At 32.8% G+C, this 23677-nt stretch overlaps 1 protein-coding gene across 1 annotated transcript in view; it reads left to right on the top strand.

The window, feature by feature from the left end:
- The window catches only part of PTPRQ (protein tyrosine phosphatase, receptor type Q), a 219468-nt gene that overhangs the window by 168645 nt on the left and 27146 nt on the right, over positions 1–23677 (top strand). The window contains exons 34-38 of the mRNA XM_008058431.1: positions 3438–3537; positions 6162–6290; positions 18841–18867; positions 19514–19595; positions 22689–22779. Of these exons, the coding sequence (XP_008056622.1) occupies positions 3438–3537; positions 6162–6290; positions 18841–18867; positions 19514–19595; positions 22689–22779 (429 nt within the window). The remainder of the gene's footprint in view (positions 1–3437; positions 3538–6161; positions 6291–18840; positions 18868–19513; positions 19596–22688; positions 22780–23677) is intronic.

Below are 23677 nucleotides of genomic sequence, written 5' to 3'. Positions count from 1 at the left end.
AGTCTCACTCTGTCACCCAGGCTGGAGTGCAGTGGCACGCTCACAGCCACCACAGCCTTGAACTGCTGGGCTCAGGCGATCCTTTCACCTCAGTCTTCCAAGTAGCTGCAATTCTAGGCGTGTGCTACCACACCTGGCTTATTTTTTGATTTACTGCTGAGACAAGGTCTTACCAAGTTGTCCAGGCTGGTCTTGAACCCCCGACCTCAGGCAATCCTCTCACCTCGGCCTCCCAAAGTGCTAGTATTACAGACTTGAGCCACCGTGCCTGTGAAGACACTAAGACACTAATCCTATCAGAAAATGACCCCACCCTTGTGTCCTCATTTAACCTTAATTACTTCTTTACTCCAAATGCAGCTACACTAGGGATTAGGGCTTTAACATGTAAGAAATGACTACCCAGGCAAAAATGCAAGAGATATATCTTTCCAGGCAATGGAGGAAACTGTGCAAAAGCCGTGTCAATAGTGACTTGGTGTCACTACTCTAAAGAGACTAGTCTGGCTCCAGAAATATGAGCAAGGTGAGGATTGGAAGGGAAATCAGAGAGGTAACGGGACCAAAGAGTTGATGAGTGACCAGATTACAAAGGTCATTGGAAGGACTTTGGCTTCTGTCTTTGAGAAATGAGGAGAAATTTAAGCATAGGGGGAATGTTTTTAGAGGATGCCCTTGCTGCTATGCTAAAAATAGATGGAAGAGCGGATATGGGAGATTTATTAAATGTCTGTACAGTAATTTATGCAAAACAAGATGGTGGCCTGGATCAGGGTGTTAGCAGCAGAGGTGGGGCAAATTGAGAAGAGCACACATAGAAGTAGAAAGAATAGTATCATGAACTCCCAACTACCCGCTAGCTAGATTGAATAATTATCAACAATCAGCCTTATTGGTTTTATTTATGTATATATTTGTTCGCTTATCTCTTAGGTATTTATAGTAAGTCACAGAAAGCAAGATATTCCACCCCTAAATACTTTAGTATGTTTCCTAATAAGCACGTTTTATTACATTGCCACAGTTCAATAAAATTAATAATAAATCCTTGATATTGTTTAACACTATTTGTATATACATTTTCAAATTGTCCTCTGATGTTTTCTTTTTTCTTTCTTTCTTTTTTTTTTTTTTCTGAATTGGAGTCTCACTCTGTCGCCCAGACTGGAGGGCAGTGGCCACTCCTGGCCACTGCAGCCTCGACCTGCTGGGCTCTGGCGATCCTTCCGCCTCAGCCTTCCAAGTAGTTGAATACAGACATGCGCTACCACACCTGGCTAATTTTTTTATTTATTGTAGAGATGAGGTCTCACCAAGTTGCCCAGGCGGGTCTCGAACCCGCAGGCTCAGGAAATCCACTCACCTCAGCCTCCCAAAGCGCAGGATTACAGGCTGAGCCACCGAGCTCGGCTTGATTTTTTTCTTTATAGTTAATTTGTTTGAATCAGGATCCAAATAATAATATACTCATTATCTTTGTTATGTTTCTTTTTTATAACTTTTATTTTTTTATTTTAAAGATGGGGGGTACAATCCAGGGTTAAGTATACAAATGTTCATTATGCAGTTACCCTTGTTAATGAAGTGTGTCCCTTCATTAAATGATTCCAGGCAGATTCCAACTACTGCCAATCCCACCTCCCCCCCTCCCTGCACCCCTGCGGTTTCCCCGCTACTCCACTACTGCCAATCCTTTTAACTGTTGTGTTTCTTCAGTCGTTTTTTAATCTCAAGAGACTTCTCTTTTCCCTACTATGCCACAGACACATTGAAGCAACCAGATTAGTTGTCCTGTAGGATTTCTCATATCCTGGATCTGCCTGATTGTTTTCTCTTAGTGTCATTTTTATTTTTTCTTCTTTCCACTACTTTTTTATAAACTAGAAATATGATTTAAAGGTTTTGAAATCAACATTTGTGTCAAGGATACCTGGCAAGTGTTTCTGCTTAGTTCAAAATACCTTCCATCAGAAAGTATATTATCTAATTGATAGATACTTGATACCAAAATTGATTAGTAGGCTCAGGGCAGTAATAGCATGATTCTTCCTTGGAAAGTTATTTCTAGGTAAATAATTTCTAGGGTGATATTTTGACAACCTGGTGAGACCTTATCTCTACAATAAATCAAAAATTAGCCAGACATGGTAGCGTACACCTGCAGTTCTGGCTACTTGGAAGACTGAGGCAGAAGGATCACTGAAGCCCAACAGGTCAATGCTGGGGTGGCCATGAGTGTGCCACTGCACTCCAGCCTGGGTGACAGAGTGAGACTTCAACTCAAAAAAAAAAATCTAATTCTCTATTAACCTTCCTCCTAATCATTTTAGAATGTATTTATGATTGTTACTTGAATCAACTATTTCATTAGAGATAGAAACTCTTAATTTTTAATTTTGCCATTCCTTCTACGTTTATTAAACAGAATTCCTTAACTAGAGTTATGTTTTTAATATATATATAAAATATATTTCATATAAGAATGCCAGAAAATAGTATATTTTAATAACAAATTAATTATGAATAGAGTAAGGAAATGCTAAAACCAAAATTTACAAATGCATATTTGTGTTTATTTTTTTCTTTTATTGAATAATATTAGAACTCATGAATGTTTATATATGTATTCTATTTCAATCAGTTTCAGTTTTTTATTCAATATAAGGCTGAAACTGTTTCTTCTTTGTCCAGCAGAGTCTCCTTCATGATCATTTGTTCTTTTTGTACCATTAGCCTTTTGTTAAGCTTCTTAGTTTTCTAGCACCATTATATGTTTTGAATTCATTTTGTTCCTTACTCCTACTTTGGAATTACTATATCTTCAAGATTACCTTGTTTCTTTTGGTAAAAAGTATATATACCTTGAAGTATACACCTTGTTTCTTTTGGTAAAAAGTATATATACCTTGAAGATACAACCAAAAAAAAAAAATTCCTCACCTGTTTTGCCTGTGTTCTGTGAAAGAAAGAGAGTCAAATATGCCTCCAAAGTTTTGGACCTAAGCAACTAGAGTAATGGAATTTCCATCAGCTGAAAGGTAGAGGGATGCAGTTGAAAGGATGGAAGTATAGGAATTCAGCTTTGGACATACTGATTTTTAAATTTTAAATACACTTATAAATAAAGATGTCTAGTAGGCAATTGGATATGTGTCTGAAGTATGATTGATAAAAATTAAGTAATTATCATCATGTAGATGAAAATTAAAACAACGAGGCTTGATGGTCTCACAAAGATAGTGAATTTAAATTAAAAAAAGAAGAGCACCCAAGGATGAGTTCCAGAGTTAAAAGATCTAGGAAAAGAAGAGGAACAAGCAAGTTTGTACATTTTACTAGCATTCTTCAGCAATATGTCAAGAAAATTTTTTGTGATTTGAGATCCAAGATAGTAGTTCATAATAATATTTAATAGTAATACTATCCCTCTTCTCCAGGTGAAGGACTTTCAGAAAGAACTGTAGAGATCATTCTTTCAGTCACTTTGTGCATTCTTTCAATAATTCTTCTTGGAACAGCTATTTTTGCATTTGCAAGGTAAGGTTTATTTGTGCTTACATTCCCAGAATGCTTTATGGGCATTATATTAGTCACAGTCTAATCAGGAGACAGAGGTACAACAGTTGTTTAATGGGGAACATTAATTTTTTTATATTTTTTAATTGACGGATACAGTTGTATGGATTTATCATGTACAATATGATGTTTTAAAGTATATATATATATATATATGTATAGTTTATTGACTACATTGATCCATAAAAAATAAGACAATCCTTCCATTTGCATGGAAAGCAGTTGATATACAGAAATGTTAACTAGTAGAAATAGCTAACTACTAAACGTGGTAAAAGAGAACTCTAGGAGGTCCAGAAGTAGTAAGTGTAGCAAAGTAGTGGCTAGAGTCTGAGGGAGAAAGGACAATAAAGAAAATAAGAATTTCCCAAGGTTGACATGGAATGGCTACTACAAGCACATATAGGCTGTTGCCTATCAGGGAGTAAAGAAATATGCCAGACGGTAGGGGGTGGAGCTTTTCTGTAGAAGCTACCCTTCATTGTTGGCAGGCTGGAATTGGTCATAGACACATCCCATTCTTTAAGGGCAGCATAGATGAGCTTGAGCTACTTGGAGTAATTCATGGGGAGAACATGCACTTCAGAGGCAACGAGAACTTATCCAGTGGGCTGCTGAACTCTCACGATCTATAATAATAATGTAGTACTAGAACGCAGAAGGACAGTGTTTCCTTGTCCCTACTGCCTTGCAGGATCCCTCTCCTGCTGTCTATTGACAACGTTTAATGTTCTACCAGCTGGCAATGGAGGAATACAGGCCTAGCTCCAATATCACAAGGCAGGGCAAGAAAGAGTGAATTTGGAGCTGAGAAACAATAAAGTAATTACATAAGAGAAAAAGCTTCTAGGCTTCTCCATTAAAAATATTATAACTCTGATAGGCTTAATTTAAAATATTTTAATCAGGTCTTAATTTTATACAGAAGAGATCCTTTTTACAGTAAGGATGACACTTGAAACATACCCAACTTCCTTATATGGTGGACTCCCTTCTCTGGCTTACTCTATCAGCATGTCTGTACTGAGTTTTCCAAATGTCTCTTTCAATTCTCAGAATCAACCTCCTCATTCCCTTATTTACAGGACCTCAGTGGAAATCTTACTTATGATCTCCAAACCTAGTTTTATAAGGTAGATCGCCAAGTTAAAGGGATATTATATTTGTGAAAATAATCTTCCTACCATTTCCTAAGTAGCTCAGTAGACTCTGACTATAACTCTCCTAAGAATGTTCTTCTGTATTGAATGCCATGCTTCATCTCATCTTGAATCTCTTAAATCATCACTTTAATAGATGATTAGAAAGGCTCCTGAGAAAGGATATTTTCCTTATATCTCACACTGTTCACAGACTTGCCAGAAAGCCAAAAGAAAGTCATTATTCTAGGCACTTTGAAAGATACACTGTTTACGAAATGGGCCTTGTTCCTAAGAGCTATGCAATAGTCATTCATATCATTTCCCTGCTTTACAATCATCTCCCAGTTCTCATTTCTTTACAAGATGAACTCCTTATTTGGGTAGGAAATAGTCCCCCTTATTCCTTACAACTGCCCTACACACTTGAGTAGTTGAGACTACAAGGCATGTGCCACCATCAGGCTTGTGCCACCATGCCTGGTTAATTTTTTTTCTTTTTAAAGAGAAGATCTCACTATGTTGCCCAGGTTTATCTCAAATTCCTGGGCTCCTCCTCCTTCTCATCTGGTATATCTAAGTAAAATTCCATTTCTTTACTTCCTCTAAATAATATTAGTTATAATAACTCATGTAACATTTTATGACTAAACAGACACTGTCGTATGAGTAGAAATAAAAAAATTTAGATACTGTTTCTCAACTAAATTGTATTGTCCTCGAGAATAGAGAACATATTTTATACTTTATATACCTAACTCATAATGAATATTTGAGATGTAAAAGATAGAATGGTTAAATACTACTTTGTAATATACCATCCTGTGTCATGAAGAAATAATCATGTAAATGGTTTAAAAAGAAAAGACTGATTTTATTCTCAGATTCATGTGACTTTTATTTTTGAACTCTGTTTTCTGATTGTAAATAAAGATAACATTATATACTTCAGAATATTTTCATAAAATTTCAATGAGATAATTAAAAAACATTTTATATATTTTCATGCATGTAAATATGTTTCATACATATAAAAGCAAAGGGGCATTATCTCTGAGCACTAGTACTGATGGCAAAGAGCTATTTTTATTGTGGCATATTTTCTTTGTGTGACAAATCAATGAGACAGCTAGAGGGAGGAGAAACAAGCTCACATCATAAATCTCTTTGCATCTATATTTTAAATGTACCAATAACTCAGATCTTGATCAACAAATTCTTATTAAATTTAGAATTGCAATCCAGCAATTTGTTTTAAAAAATGGGAATAGTCTCTATGAAATTAAAACAGGAAAAATACGTAGAATAGCTATAAATTTGCAACATATTCAGAGAAGTGATGTCAACAAAGAAATTACTTGCCTAAATGTATACTTAGAAAACTAAATCTAACTTCATATGCTTTCTATGATACTCCATTCTTGGGTTTTACTGCACTTGTTTTAGAATTCGACAGAAACAGAAAGAAGGTGGCACGTACTCTCCTCGGGATGCAGAAATTGTTGACACTAAATTCAAGCTGGATCAGCTCATCACTGTGGCAGACCTGGAACTGAAGGACGAGAGATTAACGCGGTGAGCACACTCCTCGGGGCGAACAGTGGTCCAGAGGGCCTGGAGCCATGACCCTATTATGACCTATGCTTGTTGGAAGTGTTTGTGGGGCTCCAATTTACACAGGTCATAGAGATCTTCTTTCAAAGAGTGACCTCCGTCTTCTACACACTTCTCACTGGTGTTCGGAGAATCACTTAATCTTCCTAATATTTTGAGTTCAATATGAACCTCGGACTATAATGTTCAATCAAGATTTTTTTTTCCTGAGAGAAATATTTTTACACATTAAACCTTTGACATTAGGTTTAATAACTCACTTCATATGATAGATTTTTTTTACATTAGATTTTTCTGGAAATGCCCACATTTTTAATCACTTGTTTAAATGAATTAAGCTTATAACTACTTGATGTTGTTTATATCATTTTTATGAGTCTTTCTTATAGCTTCTTACTTTATTATAAAGTCAATAAAAGTCCAAGCTGTATATGACATCTTTTTTTTAATTGCTTAGTAATTTAAAATTACATACAAAGTTAAAAATTGCTTTCAGGAAAAAAAGGTAAAAATATGTGTGCTAAATATGTGTCATTGGTATATGTCAGAAATAGTAAAGTGGATAATTTTAAAGAAAAAATAATTTTAAATTCTTTTAAAAGCTTTATAAATCATTCAAAATGGCACATTTTAAAATGTTAAGATATTCATCAAATTTTAATAATGGCTATCATTAGGCTATTTAAACAAGTTTATACTTTTATTAGATCCAATAATAGCGATGCTTATAAGCACAAAATAATTGTTACCAAGTGCTTGCACAGCTGTTAAAATTTTTAAAATTATTAAAATTTTAAAAAATATTATTAATTTTTAAAATATGACTTTAAAGATCTTGAACTTGAAAATAATTAATCATTTAGAGTTGTCACTTATCAAAATTGATTTTTACCTAATAGATTAACTTTGTAAATATATTTTCAGCATGTCTAAAAATATCTAATATGTGCTGTAGAGAAAAGTGTCATTTGATAAGCAGAGTCCTTCCAAATGCTACAAAATGAAGGTTATTCAATGTTATCACTAAATGGTGAGAACTTTTTTTGTGAATATGAAAAATTACTTTTCTTAGTATTTAGGTGTTGATCTTTGTTTATATTCAAATACAGTGTTCTCATCCACAAATGGATAGTGCTCCAAAGACTTACATGTAACATGGTTGTATATTACCCAGGACTTAGTTTTTTTTAACATACAAAATATTATGTATAAAAGATAAAACATCATGTGCAAAATAATAAAAGGTCCCTAGGGTAACCCACCTACATTAAACCACAATATAGAAACACTAGATCATTACTAGTACTAGACTGTATCTTAGTCCTTGGGTGGTCATTCTCCATAGGAAAAAGCAAGTTTCTTCTCCTTTCCCCCATGGGCAAACTGAATTTCAGTAGTACCCTTCCAGCTCCCTTTCTGTACTTCTTTCTCAATTCCTCTGTCTCTCCTGGGGCCCTCATCCTTTTCTTCTATGTCTGAAAAGGGATAAGGGATAACACTACAAATCTCTCAGTGCAATTAATTCTAGCTATTTGAACAATTTAATTGAATTTGTTTATACTTAGTGAACTTCTAAGACCCCAAAATACTTGTACAACATTTTCACTTTTTAAAAGAATATTAACCCCCCAAAAGTCCTTAGTAAGTAGATCTTTAGGAAACACAACATAATAAAGCAAAAAACCATGTTTATGTTTATTATATTATATTTTAAAACAGTCAGTATTGGAGAAAAATTCCTTATCAAGGAGGAGACATTTGAAGCAGACTATACTGAGATTGGATCCCCCAAGCTTTGTGTGTCTTCTCAGCTTGCTCCTTTCTCCAATTCTGAGCACTGAATACAGCAGTATCAAAAAATCATAAGGTTTTTTTTCTTTTTTTACAATGACTATCATGGCAGCTGCAAGAAGTTTCAGGTTATGGAAAGGTGGGCAAGATTGTTTATCAATGAGTATTTATAATTCAGAAACTGCCTTATTTGACCTTGACATTTCATTATTTATTTCTACTTTTATGTGTGCTTATTTATATATCACATTATGTGTAAACGCGTCTGAGAGTGAAATAATATTTAAAATAATTTTCGTTTTGTTGTACATAGAAAGTTAGTATATATTGTCCCTAGTAATAGCAAAATTGGAAATATTAGTTTCCATGCTTTTCACTCTCTCATTTGTTTGTTATACTCCTGGTATTCATAATTGTTTGTAATTCCAATGGCATATAATAATATGCTTTGCTGGATTTATTACAGGAATTCATTAAAATAACAATTAAGTGATGTGGATATTAGCTCTTCATACAAAGATCTATGTCTAGTTTTATTATTTATTCAAGATGTTTTATATCAATATAGGCACTAGTACATTACTCAATAAAGACTAGAAAAAAATAGATAATGGTCCCATAATTAGCTGCATGTACATATGCCTGCGGTTTATTCTTCAATGAGGCTCTAAAGCCTCTTCACCTGTTTTTGAGATGCCTGAAGATTTCAATCCATTCAAAACCACATAGAGACTGATGGAAGATTCTGGGAGTGAAGCATCAAGGAGGTTGAATTAGTTAGCTGCTTAAATTGTTGGGTAACTTACATCATATGTCTTTGTTATCTGCAGGAAAGGACTTTGATAATTTCTTATAAATCTACCCAGTTAATATTTATGCTTTCTGCTTGAGCCTTAGGCATGTTTTTTTTTTCTGACTGCCATATTTTTCATGCTAAATTGAGCTTATAATTTTTCTCAATGATGTATGTTTTCCCAGATACAAAACAAAAATGATAAAAGAAGATTCTCTAATCAATAATTAAAATATCAATTTTAGAAAGTTGCCTAATAAACAAAACAAATTAGTGCTTGTTACTAAATCCTTTCCAGGATCTGGAGTTGTATATTTAAGAAATTATTTAGCTATTTTATCCTCACCACCTGTTCCTTTATATTTTAAAGCCCATCTTACAATTTTTCTTATGTGTAAACTCTCATATTTAATTGTATTCCACTTTGTTTCACAAAGGGTTTGAAGATACATTCTCCCATTTTATACTTTCTATTTCTAAAGGAAAATAGAAGTCAAACAAAGATTTAGTGCTCCTTCTCTCCATGAGAACATTCAGGGATATGCTAAGATAAAGTTTTCAATTCTTAATTGGAATAAGAATTACACAATGCACATTTTATATTTAAGTTTAGACAATACAAGCTATATTTCTTTGAATATAGTTTATATAATACTTTGAAAAAGTATTTAACATTTTGGGCTTATCTATCTTGCACTTGCAAAATTAGGAAATGATCCTTGAGTTTTCTTAGTTGATAAAAAAACAAAACATTTTTGTGATGACACCTGCAAAACACAGCCATTTAGTCCTCTGAAATGGGAAAAGTTTCTAGGAGCACTTATTGACCAGATTAGCAAACACACACAGGTTAGACACAAACCTTTAGCTGTAACCACAATCCACTTTCCCAGGAGAGTTAATGACACTTAAAAATTAATCAAACAGAATTTTTACAAGCTAAAGATGCTATTAGTTAAATACGTTTATTTTTTGCTATCTTATTCCATACTCATTTAATTATGGAAGTTTTGTTTCCCGTGGTGGTTAAATCAGAAAAAAAAATGTAAAACAACATTAATCAATGGTGCTAATATTCTTACTTGATAGAAACTTAATTTGTGTCTTTAATTTAAAAAAGAACATGTGCACAATTCCTTACTAATAACCTTGCCTATTTTAGTTGAGTGTGTATAATAAAACATTTTTTTAGACTCAAAGCCAAATCCTGTAATCAGTAATGAAATTAAAATTCTTAACACAATGAAGCAAGCAACTGAATGATTTGTTAAAAGTGCTAATGTAAGAAAACTTTTCTTCCTTCAATGATTTTCTTTCTTCAATGACTTTAGCAGTGTACATATTAATTTTTGCTAAATACAAGGTTATATCTTCAGGAAGCTTACCATTCAAAAGAATTCTATGAATGTACTTGTAAACTGTAAATCAGAATAAATTTGATACTGTTATTATTGTTATTTATATTTGTAAAATTGAAAACTGTCCCCCAGTCTACTTTCATGTATAGAGTTTGCTAACAAAATAATTGCTACATTTCATGAACATCTGCTATGTGTTAAACTCTGCATGTAATGATTTCACTTACCTCTTTCAACCCTTTATGGTAGGTACTCCTGTCCCCATTTTGCAGATGGAAAAAAATGGGGAAAAAAAGATGCTTAGAGAGTTCAAGTAACTGTCCAAGGCCAGACAGCTAATAACTACTAGAGCTGATGCTAGCCTAGGTCTATCTCTGATGTATCAAGGCAAGTGTGTGTGTGTGTGTGTGTGTGTGTGTGTGTGTGTGTGTGTGTGTGTGTGTGTGTGTGTGTCTAACTCTGAGGTATCTTAGAGGAGATCAATTTAAAAATCTCTTAGACAGACAAGAACTCATGGTATTCTTTTCCAGTAGCATTTTCTATGCTGAGAATGAGTCCAAGAAAAGAGCTGCTTATTTTGGTTGTCTTATTTCACAATATGAGAGATGAGTGATAGCATTTTAATGTTGGATCAAACTTACAGAAACTGGAAAACTTTTAGTAGTGCAATTCTTATTTTGGCTTCAATAAGAATACATTATTTTTGATATATGAAATTCTATGTAACATAGTTTGCACTTTGTCATAGTTCTTTGACAAAATCTGGTTATTAATTTTACTTCTGTTCTCAATGTAAACTATCTTTGCAAACAATGACAAAAATATGTGAATCCAAAATACAAGAAATGTCCTGCAAGTAGAATGAAGTTTGAGATATTTGATGCTCATGTTCTTGTAGTAGCAAATCAAAAATAATGCAGTGTGTTTGTATACTAAATAAATAATGAATCTTTACTTCCAGATACTCTTCATTTTTCTTTAGACGCAAGGAGATTTTTGTCATTCAGTAAGTTATCCTGGTAATGCAGAGCTCTGCTGTGATTATGTTAATCTTGTCAGGTGGTGTGCTCTATATTTTAAAATATATAATATTGAACATCTTGTTATTTAATGTGCTATTTTTTCCCAAGTCCCTTAAAAATTTATTCCTTCTACTTACAATATATCCTGTACAATATTGCATGCTATTGATATGGTAAAGTTAATCTTATCAAAATGCACATTGACTCATAATGTGCATGTCCTGAGAATTTGCTGTGTTCTCATGTTGTGTTAACTTTGATAGTAAATTAAGTTTTCACCTAGATTTATTTACAGGTTTTTTGTTCTATTACTAACATGACACGAGAGCTAAGTTCTCCATCTGGTGGGTGGACACTGGATTCACACTTCACACAAGCTCATTTCTGCGACTGTAGGTGGTAGTCTGTAAGGACAGACAGTGACATTTCACATTCTCTGACTCTCTAGTGCCTTTACAGAGTGGCATATATCATGGAAACTTTACTTCTGCTCTGACCAATGGGTAGCCAATTGTGTGTGCTACCTGGCACTCTCTTGATTCTCAGAAATGCCACTGGTATCCTGGCACAAAAATTTCATGATACATTCTGAAAGTAGCATAGCAGAATGTTAGCATTATCAGGGACGCCAGCAATTGGCTGCGTACCTCAGAGATAATAAATTTATTCATGCAAAGAATATGAATGGAGGCAGAAAATTAAAATGCATTTAGTTTCAAAAATCACAAATCTACTAAAGAGATGTCAGTCTTTGTGAACCATAAGGCTGAATGGGGCCAAGACTCTTGACATTGTGTTGACCATGAAGAGTATTCAGCATTATTAAAACAAAGGACCCGCTGAATTTCTACTCTAAACATATTCAACATTTTGGAATCATAAGTAACCTCATTTTACTTCAGATTAACTAATTATCAAGTTTCAATTGAAGGAATTAAGATACTTTTATGAAAATACATTTTCTTTTTTGAGTTGGAGTCTCACTCTGTCAGCCAGACTGGAGTGCAGTGGCTGCTCCCGGCCACCGCAGCCTCAACCTGCTGGGCTCCAGCGATCCTTCTGCCTCAGCCTTCCAAGTAGCCGGAATTATAGGCCTGCGCTACCACACCCGGCTGATTTTTTGATTTATTGTAGAGATGAGGTCTTGCCAAGTTGCCCAGGCGGGTCTCGAACCCTCGGGCTCAGGCAATTCATTCACCTCAGCCTCCCAAAGCTCTGGGATTACAGACTGAGCCACCCAAGCCCAGCCTACATTTTCTTCAGAGGACTTACTTGGTGGGATTTAAACATTTGTCAAAGTAAGACACTGCTGCATTAAAGATTTAGTTGGTCACATCTCATATAAAATATTCACTCTTTTTTTATTATAAAGATGTGGGATACAATTCGGGGTTAGGTATACAAACGTTGACTATGCAGGTACCCTTGTTGGTAAGGTATGTCCTTCCCTCTCCTAGCAGTTTCTCTCAACTGTCAATCCCATCCCCCCGTCCCCAGACAGTTTCCCACTACTGCCAATCCCTTTCTTATAGTATTATACTTGTTCAAGGTCTGTTTATGAATGAGAACATATGGTACTCTGTTCTTTGTTTCTGTGATAGATCACTGAGTATGATTGACTCTAAATCCATCCAAGTTGCTGCAAAGTCCATATGCTTGTCCTTCTTTATGGCTGCATAATAGTCCATTGTGTATGTGTACCACATTTTTTAAATCCAGTTCAGTTTCAGTGGGCAACATGGTTGGTTCCATGTTTTTGCTAAAATATTCATTTTCAACTAGCACTCAAAGCTGACCTCTGGGCCTTCCAGATTCGGAGTTGGTTTGGTTTAGCAACTCAGCTGAGTGTATTTCTTCATCATCATAAAATAGAATCCTTTTCATTTTTTTTGTTTGTTTCCAGCTTTATACCATTAGTATCTCAGAGAAAAATCCCTTTACTTTTGCAGAATCCTCACTGTCTCTATCATCAAATTTTCTTTCCTAGAACAGTGTCCTGCTCAGTCAGAACTCTACTTTGATAGACCTAAAAATAGTTTGAGTTAATCAGAACTTTTAATTTGTCTTCTTTCAAATCTAGTTTTTTGAGGCTGCCTTCTAACCTTTAACAGAGGAATTTCATTGCTTACCCGCCACGCTTCCTAATAGTCCAGGCTGTGAGGACTTCTTTTTAGTTGATATTATGCTTTCGGTCTCGTATTAATTGAGTCCTTGCTGAAGGCCCCTGTCTACTGCTGAACAGCTCTCAGCAGTCTCTTACTCCTTTGTCTAGCACTTCTGCCTTGTTGTCCCTGATGTGGCTAAATTATGCTTGTAGTTTTAATTTAGAATCATACTTGACAAAATAAGACATCTGGCAAGAATTTATTTTTGAATGTGCTAATGTGGAAAGGTTTAGTAATAAGGAAAATTCAGCTTGTACCACACTGGGGAGCATACCTCGCCTCCCATCAGCAAGAATGTTGCATTCTCATCTCACCTAAAAGGCCGTTTTATCTTGGTTGAATAAAATAATTATCACCTGGGCACCTCTCAAGTGCCAGATACTGTTATAGGCACTGGAAATGCTGTGATAAAAATGGAAGAGACATTACCTCCAAAAAGTTGTTCTTCAAATTGCTAGTGCTCCTTTTAAACCTATTTGTCCTATGCATATAAGGAGACATGTTGAGAAAATAATATATATCACTTACTGATTGTTTTTCTAATTTAATAAGAAAAGTATTACATTACTCATTTAATCAAATGGTATGTTTTCCTTACAAAGTTTTAGAGTCAGCTGTATGGTACCAACCATTGGTTAGGATATTTTTAATTTATATCTAGGATCACAAAAATTTTTTTATGTGGTAAAAGAATGAAGAACTATCTGAAAGGACATTATTTTGAAACCTAGAACAAAAAAATAGTAGGAAAGAATAAAAAGTAAAACAACTTTAAAAGCGTCATGGTAGATGCTTTGGATAAGTAAATAATAGACTATTGTAGAAGTAGATGTAAATTTGAGTAATTAGTGACTTAATGAAATATATAAATTAAAAATTCACACTTAGTATCATACAAAACTTGGAACTATTAATTAATATATTTTTACCAGAGAGATAGATTCTTTATAAATGTGTTAAGTAGCAAGAACATGCTGTGGTATTAAAATACATATTTTTATATCAAGTCAACACATTTGAGGTTCTTTTAATTTGAAACGAACATAAGTGGTTAAATAGAAAAAATAAAGTTTTTCAATTTGTCCTGTCACCGGTAATGCTGATTTAAGCTGTTCATCTATAGACTATCATCTATGGCTCTCTATTAGGACTATATTTTAATTCCCTATAGATTTCAACTAATTGACCTTGAGGGAAAGCTGAGTCTCTGTGACAATATGGTCTTCAATCACCACTGCCAACATAAATAAATGGTTCCTCTCTAGATCCATCAAGGGTAATCTGAGCGGAATTTAAGTTTTTGATAGACTTTAAAGAAATGAGCCCAGACGTGAAATAATACCCTTTTCAACCAAAAGGAATAGAATTTAAGACAGCTAAGATTCATGTAATAAAAAGTGTTTAGCCTTTTATATTGGAAAGTAGTCAGTTATCTTATTGAAATCTGGACAATTCCCAAGTTGATTTATCCACTAATGAACTGAATATAATTTGACAATAAGCTTCACTATCGTAAGTGAATAAGAATATTCTATCAATCTAAAAACGGTTTTCATTTAACAATTTTTAAAAGTGTAAAAAGATTAAAAATGATAACAAAAAGTTTTCTATTTGAATTTGTTTGAATGTCTCCTTGGATCACTTGATATGAATACAGCACTTCTGAAATAACATTGTTGATTTTCATGCACATCAATTTCTGTAAGTTTTTAAATGTTTGTCTATTCAATTTTTCCTACAAAGAATCTAATTACCTTATCAGTGACAAGGTATAGTTTCCTTATAGTATGCCCCACTTTCCAATACTCTGTATACATTTCTTCAAATTAATACTTTTTAAATTTTGAAACCTCAAAGGAAAATACAACTTAGAATGCAACCAATACCGAAGGGATAAATACACCCATACAACATGAGGTTAAGAATCAAAGCATGAATGAAATATCTACTACAGACAACAATAGGGGAGGGGAATCAAATTTTTATTTGAAATAGTCAAATAATTTATGCCAAGATGTCTTTTCTATTTCAACTTTCCTGATAAGTATTTCAGTATTTCAATTCGCATATGTTTGTGACATAAGCATAGACTAGAAAATTACATTAGAAACTCGAATATTAGAGCCTTGTTTCTTATGTTAAATAAACACAAATGTGAAGAACAGATTATGTAATGGGATTGGGTTTAGACAAAGAGAATGATACAAAAGAAAATAAAGCCATAACAAGTCTCCCCTTTCTGTTAGAGTTGATGCTTATTGTTTAATTACTTGAGTAGACAAGAGCAATTTTATTGTTTTTATTTTATTTCTTATTTTTATTTTTTCAATTTTATTGTTAATATATCTAACTTCCTAACAAAGTAACTAGCACCTGTTACTTTCTATTGTTAGGTAATCTAATATGGCCTTTGTTTAGACTCATATGCTGCTATTGATGAATCTATTGATTATACGTATTTAAAGCTTTGAGTTAGGAGGCCATGGCAATTCTCAGTTTCTTAATATTTTAGTGGAAAAATTTATTCAGTTCAGATATTTTCTCAAATAACCAGAACACTTATATTTTGATTTCTGTGTATCTTAATCTTAATCAATTTACAGTTTTATATTTGACAATGATTTTTTTAGTGTTTAATATGAATAGTATTATGATGGACATATTGTCCCTCATAAACAAAGTGTTTATCCTGCCTCAGCCCTCAAATATGTATATGAACTTAAATAACCACAGTACAAGACAGAAAGTGATTTGTCCTTAGAAACTTGATTTCACAGAAGAAATAAATTATTTTATTTTAAGTAGAACAAAGTAAGGTCCATGGGGAATTTAACATTTGAATCAACTATTAAGGATTAAGTAGAATTTTGTTGTGGAATGATAAAAATTGAGAGGGAGGGATACCAAGAGAATTCCTGAAGTGCAAACAGGATGTGTTAAGGGAAGTTACAAGAAATAATTTCCAAAATGTGGGCATGGTTAGAAATGTTTTCACATGATTATATGAAAACTTAATTATTATGGTCATTATATTAGAGATTTGCTTATGATCTTGAATTGAGAACTAGAAATATAGACTTGGATTTCAAGTTTAGATATTACTGACCACCCTTTAGGCAAAGTCCCCGATTAGAAAGACTGCAATAGGAACTTTTGCTGTTGAATTTAGCAAAATCTAGCCTACTCATCTCTGAGTTAAATTAGAGAATATTCTTTTGGAAATAACAAAAACATAACTTCATATCAGTATCAATTGTAGAGCAGTATGGTTAGGAGCAACTTGAGTTATACAAAATAAACTAAACATAGTAATTATACTAATAATAGTAACTAACACACATATTATTTACTAAAACCAGAGACTTTTCTAAACCCTTTACATATATAGTTTGACTGATATATATCTTCCCTATTTTCAAATTAGGAAACTGAGACTCAGAAAAATTAAGTAACTTTTCCAAAGTAACATGGCTGGCAATTGTTGGAGTAGGTATTTGAAACCAATAAGGATATTATATTTTATAATATGGCAATAATTCACAAATATCACCCAAACCAATAGCTAGGCAGTTATGGTTTTTTCATCAAAAAAGAATTGAACTTAAATACATATATATGCATATATATTTATTTGTTCAATTAATTATAATTTCTGAAGTGAAGAATATAGATTATTTTTAAAAGAACAAATATATAAACAATACGATTATACTGTAACTATTTATTGTTCATTTATACTTTAATATGATTATTCATGTTTAGTGTGTCTTGAAGATTTCACAAACGTGTACTAATTCTTCAAATTGGTGGCTTCCCAGAAACTAACATCTATTTTAGATTCCAGTTCCCAGTAAAAATATTTTTTTCAGTTCAGCTTCAAATAATCCTAGGTCTTCTGGGAAAAGAAAATCTCTCATTATAGAATGGCAGTCCTTAAATTGGTAGACCATGAGCCTGTCACTAAATCAGATATAAAGTATTTGAATTTTACCAATCACAAATGGAATAATATCCCCTTTTATTATAAAAGTGATCTCCAAACAGCTTGAGAATTTTCATTTCCATGCTGTAGCAGGAAAATACATCTTGCTAATTCAGCATCTCAGTCATGTATATCTTAAATTATATCTTAAGTTCAGTCAATCAGGATTTGACCACCCTATCCCTTCCCCTCCCCCATTTCTGGAGAACGTGGGGCACAGGAACATTGGGCTACCAGTTATCTAGTGGGTGAGGGGGTAGTGTCTAGCCTGTGGTTATCTTTTTATCTTGCTAGTCTTTCTGAGAAGCAATTATTTCCAAGAAGGGTTGACTGTTGCCCCACTGCATCTCTTACTGTGTCAGAGATATTTCCAAGGACTCCTATTTTCAGACACTCTATTTTTCCTTCCCCAAATCAGGAATCTTCTTATTCAATAGCTCTTTCAATGATCTTCATATCCATCTAGTCAGGAATTTTTTGCTGCCTTCTTAGAATCACTCTGTGGTATTATGGGAAACACTTTATGTTTTCTTCATTGAACACATCTCTTTGTACCATAATAAGCATATGACCATTTTCATAATACTTATTGTGCCATTGTTTTTCAGTTCATTAACTTTCTTATTTCATCCTTCATCTCAAAAAACAATCTTCTTATATTCTTCACTTAATACAGTAAAATCATCCCTGATATTATTTAAACTCTAAAACTTTGCACAAGTCATATGTTCTTCACTTTATTTCATTTTATGTTGTGCCTTTTGTGGTTTTTTTTTTTGCAGTGATAATTTGTTGTGCATGACAAACGTGTTATAAAGATGCACTCATCTCTAAATTTGTGTGTTGCATAACCTATTGAGGTGTTAAAAATTATGTCACTTTTTTCAGAGTGTAAGTATCTTGGTCAATGATTTATCACAAAAGATATGTCTGAAAGAATTGAAATTATTATAATTTGTTATGGCTGTGTATTCAACCAAACTCACTCATGAGACAAGATTTGGGCAATGTATCACTTTTAATAGATTCATTCTGCCTGGTTCAGCACTTTCTATAGATAGGCAAAGTATTTTTTAAATCCACATTAACTTTTTCAGACTACAAAATAACATTCAACATCTAAGAAAGTGACATGTGTTTAATATGGTATCCCAAATGCCTAACAACATGATAACAATAACACCTTTTTAGCTGGAGAAGTTAAATTATTTACCATGTTTAAGCCCAAATAATATAATTTCAAAAAAAATAGAATTTAAAACAATGATTACATACTAGTTAAAGGCATAGCACATTATACATCATTGATTTATTATAATTTTCTGATTTTAATCTAGAACTCTTTCAGAATGAGCTGTCTCCTCCAACTCACAACGCATTTAACACAATCTCTGTTGCAGGTTACTTAGTTATAGAAAATCCATCAAGTAAGTTTGTTAAATATTTTTTCTTCTTTTTAAGTATTAACTTTAGATGCACTGATTCGGTAGAACCTTAATGTGTGACTCCCTTTTTGTATGTTTGTTGGAAAAACCTCTAAGCTGGATATAAATCATAAAAGCATGACTAATTGCATGGTAACTGGAGAAATGCTTTCTCTCTCTCTGGGGTGAAGCCTGCATGTCTGTATTTTAGCTTGGGAAGTAATACGGGGATATTTAAACTCCTTGGGTTTAAAAACCATGTCATTATGAGAATGAGGTCACCGCAATATTTTATATCTTCTAAAACCTCATAATGTATAAAATGTTTTCTGTATGACAAAGGGGTATTATGTGCTTTAGAATTCAATGATAACTTTATGCCCTTACATTCACTTGAAAAACTTTCTTCTTTAAAATGTTAAATTCTTCATTTAAAGTCATAGAAAAATGGAAGGAATTTTGTATCATGAATACAATGAAAGTGAACTTAAAGAGGAAAGGTTAATTCTGTAAATATGACAAAGTGACTTTACAGGACTGTGTTATTTGTGGGTTTTGAGATGTCCATTGCACAGTGCAGCCAGAGTCCATGCTTAAACAAATGAATGCAATCTAACATGACTCATTTTATACCTTTCTTTACTTGGAGGCCAATAAGCAAGAAATCGTTTCTGCAACATGTTGAAGAGCTTTGCACAAACAACAACCTAAAGTTTCAAGAAGAATTTTCGGTATGTTACCAGCAGTTGTCACAACATTGCAAGACCTCCAGTCGTTTCATGTGTCACATTTCATGTCCATTTTAAGCATGCCAAGCCATGAAGGACACTGGCCTTGATAATCAATACCCAATTACCAAGTTGATTGTTTGGATAGTAAAGTTACACTGGGCAGCCCTGGTGCAACCTGATCAGAATTATTTACCTACTGTGTCAGGAATAGGTGCTCTTCTTCAGACCCCCCCTGGAATGGCAGTCTGACCTTGTTTCTTCTCTGCTCTTTCATCCAGATGTAGATACAAATCTAAAATGATGTATTCGTTAGTTTTTGTTTGTATTCAAGGTTTTGGTCATACTATGAATGTCGTTTTATATTTAAATAAGTATTTTGCATTTAGACTCTAAATGATCTCATTTTATATTTGCCTGCTTGGTCTACATTAGTGATATAGATGAATGTGAGAACAGGACTTGATGTTTCCAGAAACTATAAAAATAATATCATTTCTAGAACTGTTCAAATTTTTTTTAAAAACATGAGTAATGCCTATGTCTTATAAGGGCTATTTTTAGGTTACTATGGAATAAATGCTATGTCACATTTTAAAAATATGTAAAATTAAGAACTTGTCTTTTTCAAACTGTTTTAAAGTTGGGAATAATTTTACTGTTTTAACATCTTATATAACTGTAAAGTTGAAATAATTTTAAAATATAAGATTGATATCAGATCTGTAAGCTATTTTTAAGACATGTAAGCATCTTTCCTAACTTAGATGATTATTTTATTTCTAAATGTCACCAAAAACTTTATTTCTAATTTTTTGTCTTAGTGTGTGAACTTATGGAACAAAGAATCAAACAATTGGCTTAAATAATTCAAGATTATAATATTTCAGTCTCTCGGGGAATAATAACAAAAATGTGAGGAGATTAATGGCATTTCCTGCAGCTTTTTGGTTATGCTTCTTAAGTAATATTGGTCTGGACTTAACAAAGTCAATGGTACCATAAAAATTCTTCTTAGCATTTATACAGCAAGAACTCTCAATTTTTCAGGAGCAGAAGTATAATTTCACTAGAATAGGAGCGAACATAATTACATTATGCATGACTGAGTAGATAAAAAGTTTTATTAGCAGTAACATTTTCACATATATTGAGAAAGTTTCTAGTTCAAAGTTTTTCAAGACCATGATTATAAGAACATTTTAAAAATTGTTTTTATCCTGATGTCTCATTAAGTATTCTTAAAGCAAAACTATTAAGTCACAAAAAACATGTCTATTTGATGCATATATTTGATAAACCTTTTGACTCAGGCCACATTCATTTATACCTTAAATATTTATAAACTCCTAATATGTGATAGGCATGGTATTTGACATATTTATGTATGAACATAAATGTGTATATACACACACAAAAACACACATATACATATATGTTCAGCACTTACCAGCTAAGTGACTTTGTGGACAAATTATTTAAAATCTCTGTTCTTCAATGTCCTCATTTGTAAAATGATAACATCTATTTTATTAAACTGTGAATACTAAAAGGATTGAATATGTGCAATACTGGAACAGGCACAAGTATTAGCTATTATGGTGATAATTTCTCCCATAAAGAAGCTCATATTACGTAAGAACTGCAACTGTGTATAAAACATTGCTAACACACTGTATCATGATAGAGGTGTGCATCAAGAAGTGAGGATCAACTCTGTGCATCAGTCAGAAAATACTTCATAACAAAGATGAACTTTAGGTTGGGCAGATGTCCAATGAGGTGATAAAGGGAAAAAAGTGTTCCAGGAAAAAGAAATGAGTACAGAAGTGTAAGGATGCTGAGCAGTCTAACTCATCCGTGATCCCACAGAAAAGAGAGGAAACGGTAGGAAAAAGAGCAAAATGGGGAGGATTCTTGAGGCGCTGTTTGTCCTGATAAGAATAAGGCTTCACAGTGCAACATTACTATCCAAACTATCAACCTGATCACTGGGTATTGCTTACCAAAGCCAGAAGCTCTTTAAATCCATAAATAGAAATTTTTATGTGAAGTAATTATAAAATATAAGTATGTTTTCAGTTCATTTTAAACTCACCTTTTTCCCCCCTCTTCTTTATATACTTCCAAAACTTTGACATAAGAAAGCTGTTCTAGGATTCTTCGTTTGGTTAAAAAAATTGTTTTCTAAGCCTTGGATGTCAACACATCAGAATTCAGATGCTTACACCATACCTTTCCCTTAAAGCATACTCACATGTAAACAATAGCCCAGATTTTTTGAGGAAAAATAATAAAGGGAGAAATATTCAATTAAAATAAATGGTTCATAAAGATGTTGAACAAGTTGTGAAACCATTTTAAGCACTTTTTAAAGAATTTTGCAAGTTGAGATTTCTAAAATATAAAACAATAAATCTCATAAATGTAAATCATCAGCTCAATAAAATAATGAACATATCTTCTTGTACCAGCCTTTTAATGATTTTTGTTTTTAAAAGAGCAAGGTAGATTATAATATCATAATTTTTCACCAAACTGTCAATTACAGATATTCTTGACCCTTCATCTGTGCCTGATAATTCTTAATCGCACCTTTGCATTCCACTATCAATTTAACAATACCCACTGAGAACAGGAATTGACCTTTGGCATCTTCTTGAACTGACCAATGTTGTACCAATTAATAGGCATGAAATCACACTGCCTGAGGAGAAAAAACAAAAAATAAATCATTGTATTCCCTTCTTCCTACTAAGTAGACATTAAAATATTAAATAATGACATGTACTGATGAAACCCATTGGTAATATACAAACAATGGTCACAGCCACCATGGCTGCCACTTATTAGGGCTTCTCAAAGTGCAAGGAAATTATCTCAGAATGAACAATGACCTAACTGAACAACTTTATACAGAACCTTTGTGGTGAAAGTTTGGTAAACTACTGTTAATTTGACTTTGTTTCCATAGTTGTGATAAGTGTTTTTAATTTAAAAATAAAATAGGTTTAGAACAAAGAATTGTCTTTTACTAAGTGGAATTTCTTGTTTTCCTCTAATAAATGTTAACTATTCAATTACTTTATTTCACAGGAATTACCAAAATTTCTTCAAGATCTTTCTTCAACTGATGCTGATCTGCCTTGGAATAGAGCAAAAAACCGCTTCCCAAACATAAAACCATGTATGTGCACTTATTGTTCCTGGTTTAGCTATGAAGTGTTTAAAAATGACTATGATCTTAATTTTTGTTATTTTTAATATTTTTTATTTTATATTAATTGAATTTTAATAATGTATTTTATTAACAGTGGCTATCAAATTATATCTCTTTTACTTGTATTTCTTAAAGTTAGTATACATGGTTTTCAACTTCTTCACATGAGTTCACTTATGCAGGTGGAAGAAACCGTAGACCCAATAGTTTCTTAGCTTTGTAATTTAACCCACATAATGAACCTGTTCAGCATCTTCCTACAAACCTAGTTTTAAATAAAAAGAGAAAGTTCACACTTAGTTTTGTGCATTAGTTTCCATTAAGAGCATAACAGTGCTTTCTTATGAAACATTAGGAGATGCATTTTAAAATATTCACTGAAGATCAGATAAATACATGCTTAAATGCACTGGTTTCAGGAAGGAGGCATTCCTCCTAGAATGCCTAGAAAGATAACTTAATTTTTCAATCAATAAGTAAAGAAACACTACTATTGCTTTAAGAAATAGCAGTATTATGAAAGGAAAATATGACACGTTTCTGTTACTAATACTATATGTTTGTTATTATATTTTAACAGATGTTTCTACTATCAATATTGATTTAATACATTCTATATTATAAAATTTAAAGTGATGTTTTTGATGCCCTGGAACATTGTTTCAAAATCTAGAGCCTTAAAATATTCCTAATTTTAAAGTTAGCAAATATATGTGTATATATTTTGTATGCCTTTTCAAATGTGTATAGGGGAAATTTCTATGCTTCTTGAAAATTAAACTCTTTTATTTATATCTAGAAAGACATAGACTTAAAGAAGGCTATAATAACAGACTGTAAAATATATACAATAAAAAAGATATGC

The sequence above is a fragment of the Carlito syrichta genome, unplaced genomic scaffold (genome assembly GCF_000164805.1).
Source record: "Carlito syrichta isolate Samal-C Ts95f unplaced genomic scaffold, Tarsius_syrichta-2.0.1 Scaffold303338, whole genome shotgun sequence".
NCBI lineage: Eukaryota > Metazoa > Chordata > Mammalia > Primates > Tarsiidae > Carlito > Carlito syrichta.
The sequence above is the reverse complement of the archived record's forward strand: the minus strand, read 5'-3'. Positions and strand labels throughout refer to the sequence as shown.